Source organism: Argentina silus (genome assembly GCF_951799395.1).
Source record: "Argentina silus genome assembly, chromosome: 21".
NCBI classification, from domain to species: Eukaryota; Metazoa; Chordata; class Actinopteri; order Argentiniformes; family Argentinidae; genus Argentina; species Argentina silus.
This window is the reverse complement of record NC_139675.1, coordinates 1,331,594-1,346,593: the sequence shown is the minus strand read 5'-3', so window position 1 is coordinate 1,346,593 and position 15,000 is coordinate 1,331,594. Positions and strand designations below refer to the sequence as shown.

Genomic DNA, 15,000 nt, shown 5'->3' with positions numbered 1-15,000 from the left:
AGACAGACACACCCGGTTAATGTCTCTCATCTCCTCCCCTCTATCTCTCCGTCTCTTCCTCTCTCTCGCCCCCCACCCCCCACTCAGCCATTCCCTCCCCCTCCCCAACTCTCCCTCACCACTGGGAGGTGAAGAGGCCGTAGAAGTGGGTGCTGGCGGGGTCTCCTGGCCGGTGTTGCAGGGGGTAGAGGTGGGTGAGGATGTCATAGCGCTGCCCACCCACACGGCCCTCCTTACACACCAACTGGGCCTTCAGGAAGGTGGTCCAACGCTTCTGCAGGATCTTAGAGCCCCCAATATCCCCCTAGGAAGGAGAGAGAGAGGGAGAGAGATGGAGAGAGAGGGAGAGAGAGAGAGAGAGAAGACAATACATGTAACCTCATGCAATCTTTGACTGTGTATTTCATGCCGATAAAGCTTACTGAATTCAACAGAAATTAATTGAAACACAGACACACACAGACACACACACACACAGACACATTCCAAACAGTGATTGATTGATGATTCAATGGCAAATAGAACATGGCTTGGTGTGTTTGGTTTGGACTGCTTCCTGTCTTTAGTTTGGACTTGTGGGGGGACATGCAGCGTTCGGCCTGTAGAGGGTGCTACAGGACCGTGGCCAGGGTGCGGGAACGAGGCGTGCAACAGGTGTGCGACAAGCCTCGCTTGCATTTTAGCATAGCCCTGATAGTATAGACTAGTACTAGTATAGACTAGTACTAGTATAGACTAGTATTGCACTAGTTTAGGACATCACTTTTGTTTATGATTTCTTTGCTTTGGCACCGCTCATAGTTCCCTTTTCTCCTAGGTGTGTGTCTTGTGTTTGTGTTTGCCCTGAGCAAATAAATACCTGAATATTAGTTAGATTTTGTCCTGTTGTTGTTCAATTACTGCAATAAGTTTGGTGTACTCCCTTTTGCTGCGACTCCTCTACAGCCCCTAGACTTTACTAGCCAAGTATACTGTAGATACAGTTAACAGACATGGCCACGTCTGTCAGTGCAGGTGAAACCGAAAAACAGGAGGGATACGTACTGGAAAAGACTCTCTCTCTGCTCACATTAGATTACATAGAACATTGAACCAGTGGTGGGGACTGAGAAGTCTGAACAAAATGTCTGCCAACGTGGAGGAGTGACTGCAGGACTGGTGGTGGATATCTATGCCAATGCAGACATCATCGATGCTCATGACTCAAGAAGTGAGAACACAGACCTCATCCCAAAGAGCAGACCAGGAGCTAAAAGCTCAAACACACACACACACACACACTATATAGAGAATACGCAATAAGCAATATACACAATAAGACAGCTTTTGTCTTAATCTATGAATGGCAACCTTTGATGTGGAGGCCATCATTTCAATGTTAACTTGCTCATTGTTTAGGCCCCAGTTTGGTTAAAAAAATAAAAATAATAATTGCTGACCATTTAAATTGCAAGGTAAAACAATAAATGTTTCACATTTCCACACCAGTTTAATCGGGAAGTTAATCGCCCCTATGAGGGACCACCACTACAACAATTAGAGGCAGAAATACATCAATATGTGAAACATATGACTGACATACACCGAGCTTTGTTTACCCAGGTGCAGGAGACCACCACTGCCCGAGACCCAACCCAGCTGAGGCCAAGAGACCACCACTGCCCGAGACCCACCCCTGCTGAGGCCCAGAGACCACCACTGCCCGAGACCCAACCCAGCTGAGGCCAAGAGACCACCACTGCCCAAGACCCAACCCAGCTGAGGCCCAGAGACGCAGGACCAGGACACTTCATATACGTAAAGGTCCACAAGCGCAAGTGGGACCAGCCCAGGCGAGAGGGACCATTCCGTGTCATCTTAGTCACCCCCGCCGCCTGTAAAGTCGAGGGTCGCTCCGTGTGGAACCACCTAAATCACTGCTATCTCTCCAAAGCCCATTGGCCTTCACTCACCCCAAACCCTGCTCTGAACCCAGCCCTGCTCTGAACCCAGACCCAGCAGTCAATACAACCACCCATACAGCCCCACACTTCCATCACCAGCACATCTCGTCCATCTGGCTGTAGTCAGACAGGGCACCATGAGCTCCTTCTCCCCGGAACACCAGGGGGGAAGTGGGACAAGATGCAGAGGTCCCATATGTCCCAATGCTGGAAATAAGTCCACCCCAATCCCCTCCGATGCCCTTGTGTGTTTCCCGCCTGTGTGATCGGCTTCACCTGTTCCTCATCATCCTTCCCTGTGTATTTAGTCTGTGTGTTCCCCTGTCTCTGTGCCAGTTCGCCTTGGTCCCTTGTGTCAAGCTTACCAGCAATCTTTATGAGTGTTTTTGTTTTCCCGGTTTTTGATCTTCGCTTGTTTTCCTGACGTTCCCTGTTGCCATCTCCCTGACATCTCCCTCCCTGGTTATATGCCTGCATTCTGATTGATTACCTGTGTATCGAACCCTGCTTTGCCAACCCCTACTGGATTATCTCTTTTACCCATTGACTGCGTACCCGTGGACCGAACCTTTTTTGAAAGTAAAGACTATTCTTTTGGATTTAGGTTTGAGTCTCTGAGTCGTGCAATTGAGTCCTCTGCCTAAGTACAACAGCCATTACAAAAACAACATTTGTTTTTATCATGGTAAGAACACGTCTCAAACCAGAGCCTCCATCTGTCAACCTTCACTAACAAAAGATAATGTCATTAATAATAATGTCAATTGAAATAACACACATTGTGAAAAAGACCAACAGCAGCAATTTGACTCATCCTGAAGCACTTGGAATCATCGATAAATAATAACCAAATCATCACTTTGACTTAAAGAGAGGAGGGCGAAGGCATCAGAGATTGGTCACTGACACAGAGGATGACAGGACAGAGAGGAATGTGTGTCTCTCTCTCTCTCTCTCTCTCTCTCATTCTGAAGTCAGTACGTAAAAATAGAAACAGATTTCTGCACCATTTGTGTCTGTGACCACCATAACCCAGTCTTCCTTTTCCTGCTATGAGTTTCCTGTCCATTGGTTAACCCTATGTAGTCAGTCTCAGATACACAGCACACTGCACCTGCAGGATCAGAGACGGTACACAACACTTGAGACAGTGGTAGACGATGGTGATGTCTGAGCATTGCAATGTGAACAGTGTTTCAGGGGGCAGGTTTAATAGGGCAGGTAGGGCTGAGGATGTCTATGCCAATGTAAACATCATCAATTCTCATGACTCAAGAAATAAGAACACAGACCTCATCACAGCGAGCAGACCAGGAGCTAAAAACTCAGGTAACACACACACACACACACACACACACGATATAATGTGCAAGAAGTATATCAGACTGTTAATCTGTTAGTTTTAATCGTGTGTGTCAGGTAACCCTAGATGCTAGGGTGAGGACAGAGCCACTCCCTGGCTTAACGGAAGGGGGTGTAGAATGGCCAAAAGAACACGGAAGGCCTGATTCAGCGTTTTCCACAGTTGTTTGAAAGATCTGATGAAGGAATTTAATGCTTCTGTAAAGAAAGCGAGAGAAAAGCATTTCTGTAATCTGATCTCCAAGAAGTCTCATAATCCAAGAATGCTGTTTAGTACGATCGACAGAATTGTAAATGCCCCATCAAACGAGGTTACCAACCGTTCTCCCAAAGAATGTGAAAACTTCTTGCAATTCTTTGTGAAGAAAATGTTAAATATCAGAGACCAGATCATCCCTCCCATACATGACCTGACTGTTACTTACTTATTACTCATATCTGTCCCTCCTAGCTCCACGGTAGCACACACATGCATGCACACACACACGCCGATCAATTCCACACAGTTCCAGAAACTTCTTCTCTGTTTTAGGTACTGAGAGATCAGAGAGGAGACCCTACAGAGCTGCTGCAGTGTGTCTGGGCCTGCTGGCTGTTCTGCTACTGGCTGGGATCATAGGCCTGTTGGTCCACTGTGAGGATCTCTTGTTCATCATCTGTGATTTCTGTCACAGTGGTTTAGACTGGTTTAGTGGTCCTCTGTGTCTCAGTTGGTAGAGCATGGCACTGGCCCTAACAACACTTAGGTTGTGGGTTTGATTCCTGCTGGGATCATATATACTGAAATGTATGCACTCACTGCAATGTAAGTCGCTTTGGATAAAAGCGTCAGCTAAATGGAATATATAATATTATTATTATAGTTGCCCATTACTTATTATTCATGTCATTTATCCAGTCATGGAAGAACAACACGACTGGAGAGGAGAGAGGAGAGAGAATCTGACCGAAGAGAGAGACAGGTTACAAATCAGCAACAAGAATCTGACCGAAGAGAGAGACAGGTTACAAACCAGCAACAAGAATCTGACCGAAGAGAGAGACAGGTTACAAACCAGCAACAAGAATCTGACCGAAGAGAGAGACAGGCTGAAGAGGAAGCTTGGTCAGTGACCTTCCTTTCCTCAACTTCTGCTTTCTAACACATGAATTCCATTTCAGTTTCCATCTCAATGAATGTCTGTCGTTGCAGTGTCCTGTCACATTAAGCACCAGGAACATTGGCAATCCTCTTACAAGAATCTGCACCTTGAAATACTTTGATACGCCCTGACGGGGCAGTTAGATTTGCCCTCTGGCGATTGTTTTGAGTACAGCAGCAACTGCTTTGCCAGGGCTGTAGTGCAGTGTAACGTTTGTAAGTGTAACCACCAGCTGGGCTCAAACCCGAGACCTCTGACACAACAACCACAGACGTGTTTCACATTTCCACATCAGATTAATCGGTAAGTTAATCAACTAAGAGTCAAAAATGTATCAACACATTACTGTAAATGTACTTTTTTGTCAAACAGAGAGAACCTGTTGTGAAAGATGCACAAAGTTTCAGTCCAGCTGCTACTTCCTCTCCACTGAGAAGAAACGCTGGGAGGAGAGCAGACAGGACTGCAGAGACAGGGGTGCAGACCTGGTAATCATCAACAGCAGAGAGGAACAGGTGAGAGACAGAGAAAGACACAGAGAGAAAATTAACCACCTTATCTTCTTTTCCAAGGAATTTCTTACTCATTTGAAGAAGTGTGTTTGGATTGGGAAGAGGGGGAATGCACACTGATGCATAAAATGAATCAGGTAAAATAAATACCTGTACTCTATTCTCATCAAAACATGTTTCCTAATAACAGGAATTTCTCTTAATATTCAAAAAACGTGTCTGGATTGGTCTGACTGAGAGTGTTGAAGAAGGGACCTGGAAATGGGTGGATGAAACACCACTGACCACAAAGTAATTATAATTATAATTTGTAATAATAATTTGTCTCTAATCTCTAAAAACATGAAACTTCCAGGTATCATTTGGAGCATGTTGTTCCCACCGTGTCTGACTGGGTGGTTCTCTGTGTTGTTAACCCTGTAGGTACTGGTATGAGTCACAGCCTGACAATGGTGGAGCTGAAGGAGAAGAGAACTGTGCTGAAATATACATCCAGTACGGTGACACTTTAAATAAATGGAATGACTTTCCATGTGACAGAGTTAACAATTGGATTTGTGAGAGAGGGATTAATCAGTAGCAACATACGTTAACATACACATGACTCTCTCTCTCTCTCTCTCTCTATCCCTCTCTCTCTCTGTCTGTCTCTCTCTCTCTCTCTCTGTCTCTCTCTCTCTCTGTCTCTCTCTCTAAGATGTAACATTTCTTTATGATGTATTTGCCTTGTAACAGATGTGTACAATGTTATTAAAGCCTCATTTGATTTATTCTCACCTGACTATTCTTGCTCAAGCCAACCCAAACTCAACAATTATTTGCATACGTGTTAATTAAGTGAAATGCAGTCAGATTATTAATATTAAAATATGCTTTGTTATTGACAATATGGAGCTACATTTCCCTGCCAATCCTCCTTACTGTAACTGCCAAGCAACAGTATAGAGCTCTACAACACTCCCAAAAGACTCCCAGTGTCAGGTGGGAGAATACCAGTTACTAACCTGCCTTGTGCTGCTTCTGATCACTGGGTCTGTGAGAAAGTGTTTAGCCATGATTAACACCAGGATTGGCAGCCTGTCTTTGTACATTCATGGTTAGCAGGGCTGAGGAAGTGTGAACACTGTCAATTTCATAGACAGAGCTCTGGATGATGCAAGGACTGACAGTGAATTCCATGATATTTTTATGAAAGTTATAAACATATTTCAAAGCTAAACATTGTTTGTTTACAAATTATATTGTATTGTGGGCCTTTAAAGGTCATATTCTTCTGGAATCAATGGTATATGTCATCATATCAAATTACCATTGAAGAGCTGAACAAATACCACAATTGTGCAAAGAACATGTGAAAAAAAAAATAGTCTTCACTTTTTGAAGCAGAAATCAGAATACAGATTTATTTATGTTTTTCTTTGTTGTCCATTAAAGTCAAATTAAACAGTGTTAGCTCTGAAAATAATTATAAATAAAAACATTAATAAACATAAATTCAGACCTGAGATTCCTACTTCCTATTCTATCAAAAACAAGGACACCTAGTGGGAAAAGTTAGTAATTATCTAACCAAGGACTAATAAGCCATTTCATTTGCAGACTCGCCTACAAGTTGGAGACACGACTGTTCTGAGGCGGACACAGAACAGATCAAAGATATACAGGAAGAAGAAAAGCAACAAACGAAAACACAAACAAACTGCAGTTCACTTATACAGAGCAGAATAGTACATAAAAGGAGGCAATGGGGCTTCAGAGAGTGTTTACCAACACACGCACGCACACACACACACACACACACACACACCAGAAGTAAGCATCAGAAGCTTTCTGACAGCCTCCATTGTTGCAGTCATTTGAGACTTGTGGAAGCATGTGAACGCATCGTAATTACAAGTTTACATGTTGAATCTACCATAATTTCAAGAGCGCGTGAAGGCAGCATGAGTTACAGTACAGTTACTGGTGTTAGCCAGTTACTGTATGTTTTAGCAGATAGCAGAGCCAACAAATATTCTGAGGAGGATTTTAATCATTTATCACTTACAACCTGACTCAACAACCTGACTCAACAACCTGACTGGAGAGAGAGAGAGAGAGACAGAGACAGAGAGAGAGAGAGAGAGAGAGAGAAAGAGAGACAGAGACAGAGAGAGAGAGAGAGAGAGAGAGAGTGTCTTTAAATGTACCATAAGAGAGAGAGAGAGAGAGAGAGAGAGAGAGAGAGAGACAACACTAAGAGGATACTTTGTGGACGGTCCAAGTTCAGTTTTTCTGTCTCGAACCACCTAACTGTGTTGTGCTATAATCCATGATATAATATTGCATTTTTTTTTGGAAAGACAGAGACAGAGAGAGAGAAAGAGAGAAGAGAAGAAGAGAGAGAGAGAAAGAGAGAGAGAGAGAGAAAAAGACCACAGAAACAGCAGAGAGGAACAAGTTAGAGAAAGAGAGAGAGAGAGAGAGAGAAGAGAGGGAGGGGGAAAGAGAGAGACAGAAACAGACAGACATCGATTAAGAAACAGAGGATCTCACCTTGCAGACGCGGGCCACCCTGGTGACCCTGACCTTGGTGAAGAGCTTGTACTCCACGGCCGTCTCTGTGAAGAAGAAATAGATCTTGTCATCGTCGCCTTTGGGGTCGTCAGGGCTCTCTCTGATCAGGGCCGAACTCACAAACTCTGGATCTGTTCAAATCAAATCAAATGTTATTTGTCACGTACAGTACCAGTCAAAAGTTTGGACACACCTTGCCAAGAGTGTGCAAAGCTGTCATCAAAGCAAAAGGTGGCTACTTTGAAGAATCTAAAATATAAAACTGGTATCTATATACCTATCTATCTATCCAGATATATATATCTGGTTTGTTTAACACTTTTTTGTTCACTACATAATTCCATATGTGTTCCTTCATAGTTTTGATGTCTTCAATATTAATCTACTTTTGACTGGTACTGTATGTATGCTTGTATGTTCTGTACTCATATATTTTACTGTTAAGCACCTTGTATTGCAATTTTGTATGAAAGGCGCCACGTAAATAAAGCAATACAGCCGTAATTGAAATGCTTTGGAATCTTCCTCCTCGATCAACATCAGTCAACAAATCAACAATACAATATAATCTAGTAATAATAGAACAGTGGCAGCAGTAGTGGTGTAGTGTCAGTAGCAGCAGTAGTGGTGTCGTGTCAGTAGCAGCAGTAGTGGTGTAGTGTCAGTAGCAGCAGTAGTGGTGTCGTGTCAGTAGCAGCAGTAGTGGTGTCGTGTCAGTAGCAGCAGTAGTGGTGTAGTGTCAGTAGCAGCAGTAGTGGTGTCGTGTCAGTAGCAGCAGTAGTGGTGTAGTGTCAGTAGCAGCAGTAGTGGTGTAGTGTCAGTAGCAGCAGTAGTGGTGTAGTGTCAGTAGCAGCAGTAGTGGTGTAGTGTCAGTAGCAGCAGTAGTGGTGTCGTGTCAGTAGCAGCAGTAGTGGTGTAGTGTCAGTAGCAGCAGTAGTGGTGTAGTGTCAGTAGCAGCAGTAGTGGTGTCGTGTCAGTAGCAGCAGTAGTGGTGTCGTGTCAGTAGCAGCAGTAGTGGTGTCGTGTCAGTAGCAGCAGTAGTGGTGTCGTGTCAGTAGCAGCAGTAGTGGTGTCGTGTCAGTAGCAGCAGTAGTGGTGTCGTGTCAGTAGCAGCAGTAGTGGTGTAGTGTCAGTAGCAGCAGTAGTGGTGTAGTGTCAGTAGCAGCAGTAGTGGTGTAGTGTCAGTAGCAGCAGTAGTGGTGTCGTGTCAGTAGCAGCAGTAGTGGTGTAGTGTCAGTAGCAGCAGTAGTGGTGTCGTGTCAGTAGCAGCAGTAGTGGTGTAGTGTCAGTAGCAGCAGTAGTGGTGTCGTGTCAGTAGCAGCAGTAGTGGTGTCGTGTCAGTAGCAGCAGTAGTGGTGTAGTGTCAGTAGCAGCAGTAGTGGTGTCGTGTCAGTAGCAGCAGTAGTGGTGTAGTGTCAGTAGCAGCAGTAGTGGTGTCGTGTCAGTAGCAGCAGTAGTGGTGTAGTGTCAGTAGCAGCAGTAGTGGTGTAGCGTCAGTAGCAGCAGTAGTGGTGTCGTGTCAGGAGCAGCAGTAGTGGTGTAGTGTCAGTAGCAGCAGTAGTGGTGTCGTGTCAGTAGCAGCAGTAATGACTGTAATAATAATGTAATATACAGTAATGTAATAATAACAATTGTAATACAATGTCAATGACATCATCGCCAAGGAGCAGACACACACCCACAGCTCAGACACACTACTAAAGCACAACAAGGTCAAATTCAAGTCAAGGTCAAAGTTCAGTCAGGCATTTTTTTTAGTTTTTTTTGTACAGCACATGGGGTGTTTTTAGAGTCAACAAGTGAAAAGCGTTTTTTCAAAGCACTCGTCCACACGCTATCCCATCATGCACTAGGGCTGAGTGATTGACAGGTGGGTGACCTCACCCATGAGCCAGTTGACGGAGTTCTCCATGCGCACCTCGGGCGCCACGGTCCTCGAGATGTCAAACTCTGTGCCCCGGAATGTTGTTGGGGAGGCAGCATACAGGACTCCATCTACACACACACACACACACACACACACACACACACACGAGTTTGGTGGAGTGTGTCAACACCACTGGGTTTGGAGTTGGACTGTAACACGATGACATATCAACATATCAAGATGACATATAGTTCAGATGACATATCAACTTGCATAACAAATGGCGTAGCAGGGGTAGAGGGGTAGCAACACCCAGACATATGGACCACAAACTAAGATTACTCATCATCCTCCTCATCCTCATCCTCTAACCTGCAGTAACAGCAGTGTGGTGTAGCCTGGGGTCATATGGGCACTTCCCTTTACCACTCTCCATCTTCACTGCATCACCTTCCTTCACAAGGGCAAAGGTCACTGGGTCCTGAAACAGAGGCAAAGGTCACTGGCTCCTGAAACAGAGACAAAGGTCACTGTGGATAGCGAGAGAAAAGAGAGAGAGAGAGAGAGAGAGAGAGAAAGTGATAGATTGCATAGAAACTGTATGTGAACTGTGTAACTGTATGTGAACTGTGTAACTGTATGTATTGAGCGGCCATCGGCCTAGTTTCAAGTGTGATGTCTTATTGAAGCTCAAGTTTTCTCGAGGCTCTGCAGAACTCTCTCCCACGAGACAACATTTATTTGGGGAGCACAGCTTCACTGGTGGACGCCTGCATCTAAGAAAGAAACTGTGTTCTGTTCACTCTACTGGACCTTTCCTTCTACAAGTCTCTTCTCTGGGGGCGGTGTGGTGTGAAGGGAGGACATTAGGAGAAGCTGCAGCTCTCATTCTCATCTCTTGGGGCGGTGTGGTGTGAAGGGAGGACGTTAGGAGAAGCTGCAGCTCTCATTCTGGGTGTACTTAACTGATGCATCTTGGGATTAAACAACTGAAACTTCACTCAGGGTTTAGGACTCTTTATTGGTTAAAAGGCTAACTTTGACCTTCTAGGAATCTTAGAAAGAACGAAGGAAAGAGAGAGAGAGAGAGAGAGAGAGAGAGAAGAGAGAGAGAAAAAGAGAAAGAAGAGAGAAAAAGAGAGAGAGAAAGAAAGAGAGAGAGAGAGAAAGACAGAGAGAGAGAGAGAGAAAGACAGAGAGAGAGAGAGAGAGAGAAGAGAGAAAGAGAGAGAAAAGAGAGAGAGAGAGAAAGAGGAGAGAGAGAGGGGGGGGGGGGGGAGTATGAAACTCACGATAAAAGCACACTTGGGGTCATAGGCGTAGGAACCACAGACATAGATACTGCCATCCTTCAGAGCCTCGAGCAGACAGATGTAGTTACTGCAGTCATCCTGCAGAGGGAGACAGAGATCTGAGCAGGAGAGGGCAACAACAGTCACGACTGAAAGGTCCAGGATGTAAGAATCATGCATGGCGCTGGGAGTGAAACGCAGGGTCTCTCAACTCTGTTCCTGGAGACACAGGGTACTGTTTGCCATTTAACCCGTTTAATGTAATTCAAATTCAAATGTTCTGAATAATGTCAATTAACTTAAGATAGATTGTGTTTCCATATTGTTAAAACACACGTATGTATTCCTCTGTCATTCAGTACTAATGCCTGCCTAACTGACACTGTCCCTGGGTGAAATACAGCATGTAATGGAAACTGTGAGTTGAACAGAGAGGATGTGGTTTGTGTGTGTGTGTGTGTGTGTGTGTGTGTGTGTGTGTGTGTGTGTGTGTGTGTGTGTGTTATCTCAGTATAGAAAAGGTGTCTGGTTCCTGCAAGTGGGGTGGAAGTGGGAGGTCAGTTGAGCCATCGTTATGGCAACGGTACAATTCAGGCCACACACGCGCACGCACGCACGTACGCGCACACACGCACACGCATGTGCACACACATGCACGCATGCACAAACACACACACACACACACACACACACACACACAAACCACATCTTCTCTGTTCAACTCACAGCTTTTCAGTTCTACAGTATTGCTTCTGACACATTCACACATAGGCCCTCATCTTTTTCCACAGATGAAACACAGTCCATGAGTTCACCTCTGTCTGTCCTTTACTAGAGCAGGTCACCCTCTTCTCCCCTGGGGTCTCCCACTCAATCTGCAGGGGCAAACAAAGGTAGTCTGAGATACATGCAAAGGAGAGCATGCAGAGGTACATACACAAGGTGATAATAGGCGCACACACACGCACACGCACGCACACGCACGCACACGCACACACACACACACACACAGCTAAAAAGATAAACACAGAGAACCCCCCTCTATCTCTCTTTCCCCCCCTTTCTGTCTCTCTCTTCTCTCCCCCCCTCCCCCTCTCTTCTCCCCCCCCTTTCTGTCTCTTCTCTCCCCCCCCCCCCCTTTCTCTCTCTCTCCCCCCCCCCTCCCCCCTCACCGGCGGGTGTTTCCTGGTGAGGTTGGTAGAGTGCAGGGCCAGGATGGAGCCTCGAGCCCCAAGGTAGAGAGTCTCAGACGAGGGGTCCAGGAGGAGGACGCTGCCATTGGACACACCCAGCACCGCCTCCCACCCTGGGGACCAATCAAAGATCATCAATGGGAGATCAAAAAGGGGTGCCACTGAAACAGACGTCAAGTTGGTGCAAACAGTCACCCCGCAATTCGACTTGCTCCGACCGAGCCTAGACCTTGCGACCTCTGACCTGCCAACACACGTGACCATCTCCTCAAATACCCGATGTTAACCAGCTACGCTATCGAAAAGCTAGCTATTGGACAGTGTGGGTAGGTGGGGGTATTTGAACTTGAGGAGTGAGTATTACCATCTCAACCCATCCAGAAAATAAATACATTTCAAATATATTTTGAAATGCATTTTTCAAATACATTTGAAATATTCGAAATTGGCCACTTTTATATATTTTTAAAATATATATTTTATACATTCCAAAATATATATCAGAAATATATTTCAAATATTCAAAACTAAAACTGTATTTTTCTATCAAGAAATAAAAAAAAAAAACAATTTCTCAGAACCAGATTCTATTTAAAATGCATTTTTACTCGGATACACCACCATTTTGACACAATTTCTTTCTACTAGTAGAGGAACACTTTCCTAAATGCTCAATCGCAATACAAAAGCTGTTGGTGGTGAAACAGCACACACACTTGCACACGCTGAAACAGCACAGACACAGTACACACCCATACACACAACATACTAATGTGAGTGTACTGAAATATTATTGTGGGTGTACTGACACACACACACACACACACACACACACACACACACACGGGGTTTTCCCCTCATGCATTTTCTGATTGTAATATGAAAAAAATAGAGTGTGTGTGTGTGTGTCAGTACACCCACAATAATATTTCAGTACACCCTTTCCCCCCACCAAAACCCCATATGACATATGAAATTCATTGACATAATAGATGAACGCAGAGAAACTTAAAACAAAACCAGTCTTGGTTGACTGACTCTTCTGCATTCCGCGGTGATAATCATGAGAAAAGTGAAAGACCACATGGAAAGTCAACATGTTCTTATTTCAATCCGCATTTCAATGGGTCTCTTATCCATCTTATCCATCAAAGCAACAACAGGTAGACACCCTAGATTCAATAAAACATGTGTGTGTGTGTGTTTTTTTTTAAAAAACCATCAGGTCCACAACATTAGCTAGCACTGGGGTTCAGCCTATCTGTTGCACCCACGCCACCGCACTCCAAAGAGTTCGTTTAAATTCAAATGCCATGAACGTTTTTTTTGGTCCCGACTTTGCTTACCTCCATGAGAAGTGGATACCTGACCACGAATGTAAGCAGTTGAGAGCCAAAGAACAGCAGCGGCAAGATAGCTGCCAGTTGTCTTCATGTTTGGAGGTCGAGGTTAGTCAATAAGGAAGGCAGCGGGCCGTGGAGGACCGACAACATCGAAGCAGCTGCGCGTCATTACGCGAGCGCGTTCGAGGTGATGGTGAGGGCACACCGCGTGTCTCTGCTCACAGTTCCTGCAAAGCGCACGCCACCGGTCACAGTTATCACACGCAAAGTTGTCGTGTTGGAATACCTGAAGTACCTGTTTAAACCAACACGGGAGGGAGGAGGAGAGCTGTTTTGCTGGAGGCTTCAGTAGTGTACAGCAACGAGTGTCTTTGCAGAAGCAATAAAGCATACGATGAGAAAATACACTGGGTGTCAGATAACATTTCCATTTTACATTTATGGCATTTAGCAGACGCCTTTATCCAAAGCGACTTACAACAAATACATTTGTTTAAGTAAGTGAATCATCTATCCATCAGTCATCATAAGATAAAGTAATCTATGCTCAGACCAGGGGCTATTGGCAGTCACAATGCTAGAAGAAGGAACATTTCCTTTTTTCTGTACAGGGGGGTAGTGGAGGTGAAGAGGTCTCTAGGGTTAGGGTTAGGGTTAGTACAGGGGGGTAGTGGAGGTGAAGAGGCCTCTAGGGTTAGGGTTAGTACAGGGGGGGTAGTGGGGGTGAAGAGGTCTCTAGGGTTAGGGTTAGGGTTAGTACAGGGGGGGTAGTGGGGGTGAAGAGGTCTCTAGGGTTAGGGTTAGTACAGGGAGGGTAGTGGAGGTGAAGAGGCCTCTAGGGTTAGGGTTAGTACAGGGGGGGTAGTGGAGGTGAAGAGGTCTCTAGGGTTAGGGTTAGTACAGGGGGGGTAGTGGAGGTGAAGAGGCCTCTAGGGTTAGGGTTAGTACAGGGGGGTAGTGGGGGTGAAGAGGTCTCTAGGGTTAGGGTTAGTACAGAGGGGTAGTGGGGGTGAAGAGGCCTCTAGGGTTAGGGTTAGTACAGGGGGGGTAGTGGAGGTGAAGAGGCCTCTAGGGTTAGGGTTAGTACAGGGGGGTAGTGGAGGTGAAGAGGCCTCTAGGGTTAGGGTTAGTACAGGGGGGGTAGTGGGGGTGAAGAGGCCTCTAGGGTTAGGGTTAGTACAGGGGGGTAGTGGGGGTGAAGAGGTCTCTAGGGTTAGGGTTAGTACAGGGGGGTAGTGGAGGTGAAGAGGCCTCTAGGGTTAGGGTTAGGGTTAGTACAGGGTGAAGAGGTTCATAGGCAGTCACAATGCTAGAAAGGATAGGATAGTGTCGGCCTATTCAGCCTATACATAATGTGCCTGAGACCACTAAATGATGCATTTATACAGGTCTTTAGCCCCACCTGTGCCTACAATTATGTTATTCACACAACCTCCAAATGTAAATATGAATATAACCACTTTCCCAGACACTTAAGATGTTAATCCCGCCAAATGCTCAATCTGGGGATATAATCCTAGCCGCGGATGGGGCTAATAAGGAGGACCACACGACGTCGCTGCTTTATTCAAGTCTGATCAGATAGTGTTGGCATCGAGAGGGAATTACTTAAAGGGTGTGAGCGGTGATACAGTCATCTATGACCCATGTATTCTGTTGCAGGGAAAAGTTCAATGTTCAATGTTTGTACAGCATTTGTCATATTTACATTAGAAGCCACCGAGCATGGAGACACCTCCCAAAAGTCGTGCTGTTACGTTGCCATGCAATACTGATATTCAGAATAATAC

At 45.2% G+C, this 15,000-nt stretch overlaps 2 protein-coding genes across 3 annotated transcripts in view; one reads left to right on the top strand and one right to left on the bottom strand.

The window, feature by feature from the left end:
- Window positions 1–15,000, bottom strand: part of sema4f (sema domain, immunoglobulin domain (Ig), transmembrane domain (TM) and short cytoplasmic domain, (semaphorin) 4F) — a 20,067-nt gene that overhangs the window by 4,831 nt on the left and 236 nt on the right. Inside the window, exons 1-8 of one of the 2 annotated variants that reach the window (XM_083693124.1) lie at window positions 13,214–15,000; window positions 11,847–11,980; window positions 11,490–11,549; window positions 10,675–10,773; window positions 9,755–9,863; window positions 9,400–9,510; window positions 7,495–7,646; window positions 120–304 (exon numbers count right to left, since the gene is read on the bottom strand). The exon at window positions 13,214–15,000 is cut by the window's right edge and continues 236 nt beyond it. In XM_083693124.1, coding sequence (XP_083549250.1) covers window positions 120–304; window positions 7,495–7,646; window positions 9,400–9,510; window positions 9,755–9,863; window positions 10,675–10,773; window positions 11,490–11,549; window positions 11,847–11,980; window positions 13,214–13,301 — 938 coding nt within the window. In that variant the 5' untranslated portion in view covers window positions 13,302–15,000. The remainder of the gene's footprint in view (window positions 1–119; window positions 305–7,494; window positions 7,647–9,399; window positions 9,511–9,754; window positions 9,864–10,674; window positions 10,774–11,489; window positions 11,550–11,846; window positions 11,981–13,213) is intronic. The other variant, XM_083693125.1, reaches the window with a different exon arrangement.
- Window positions 3,104–5,646, top strand: LOC310821337 (uncharacterized protein; the record flags this gene model as incomplete). The annotated part of the gene is made up of 6 exons (XM_083693350.1): window positions 3,104–3,272; window positions 3,838–3,939; window positions 4,204–4,410; window positions 4,820–4,962; window positions 5,150–5,250; window positions 5,383–5,646. 6 exons carry the CDS (start codon window positions 3,104–3,106, stop codon window positions 5,537–5,539), a joined length of 879 nt encoding a protein of 292 aa, XP_083549476.1. The 3' UTR covers window positions 5,540–5,646.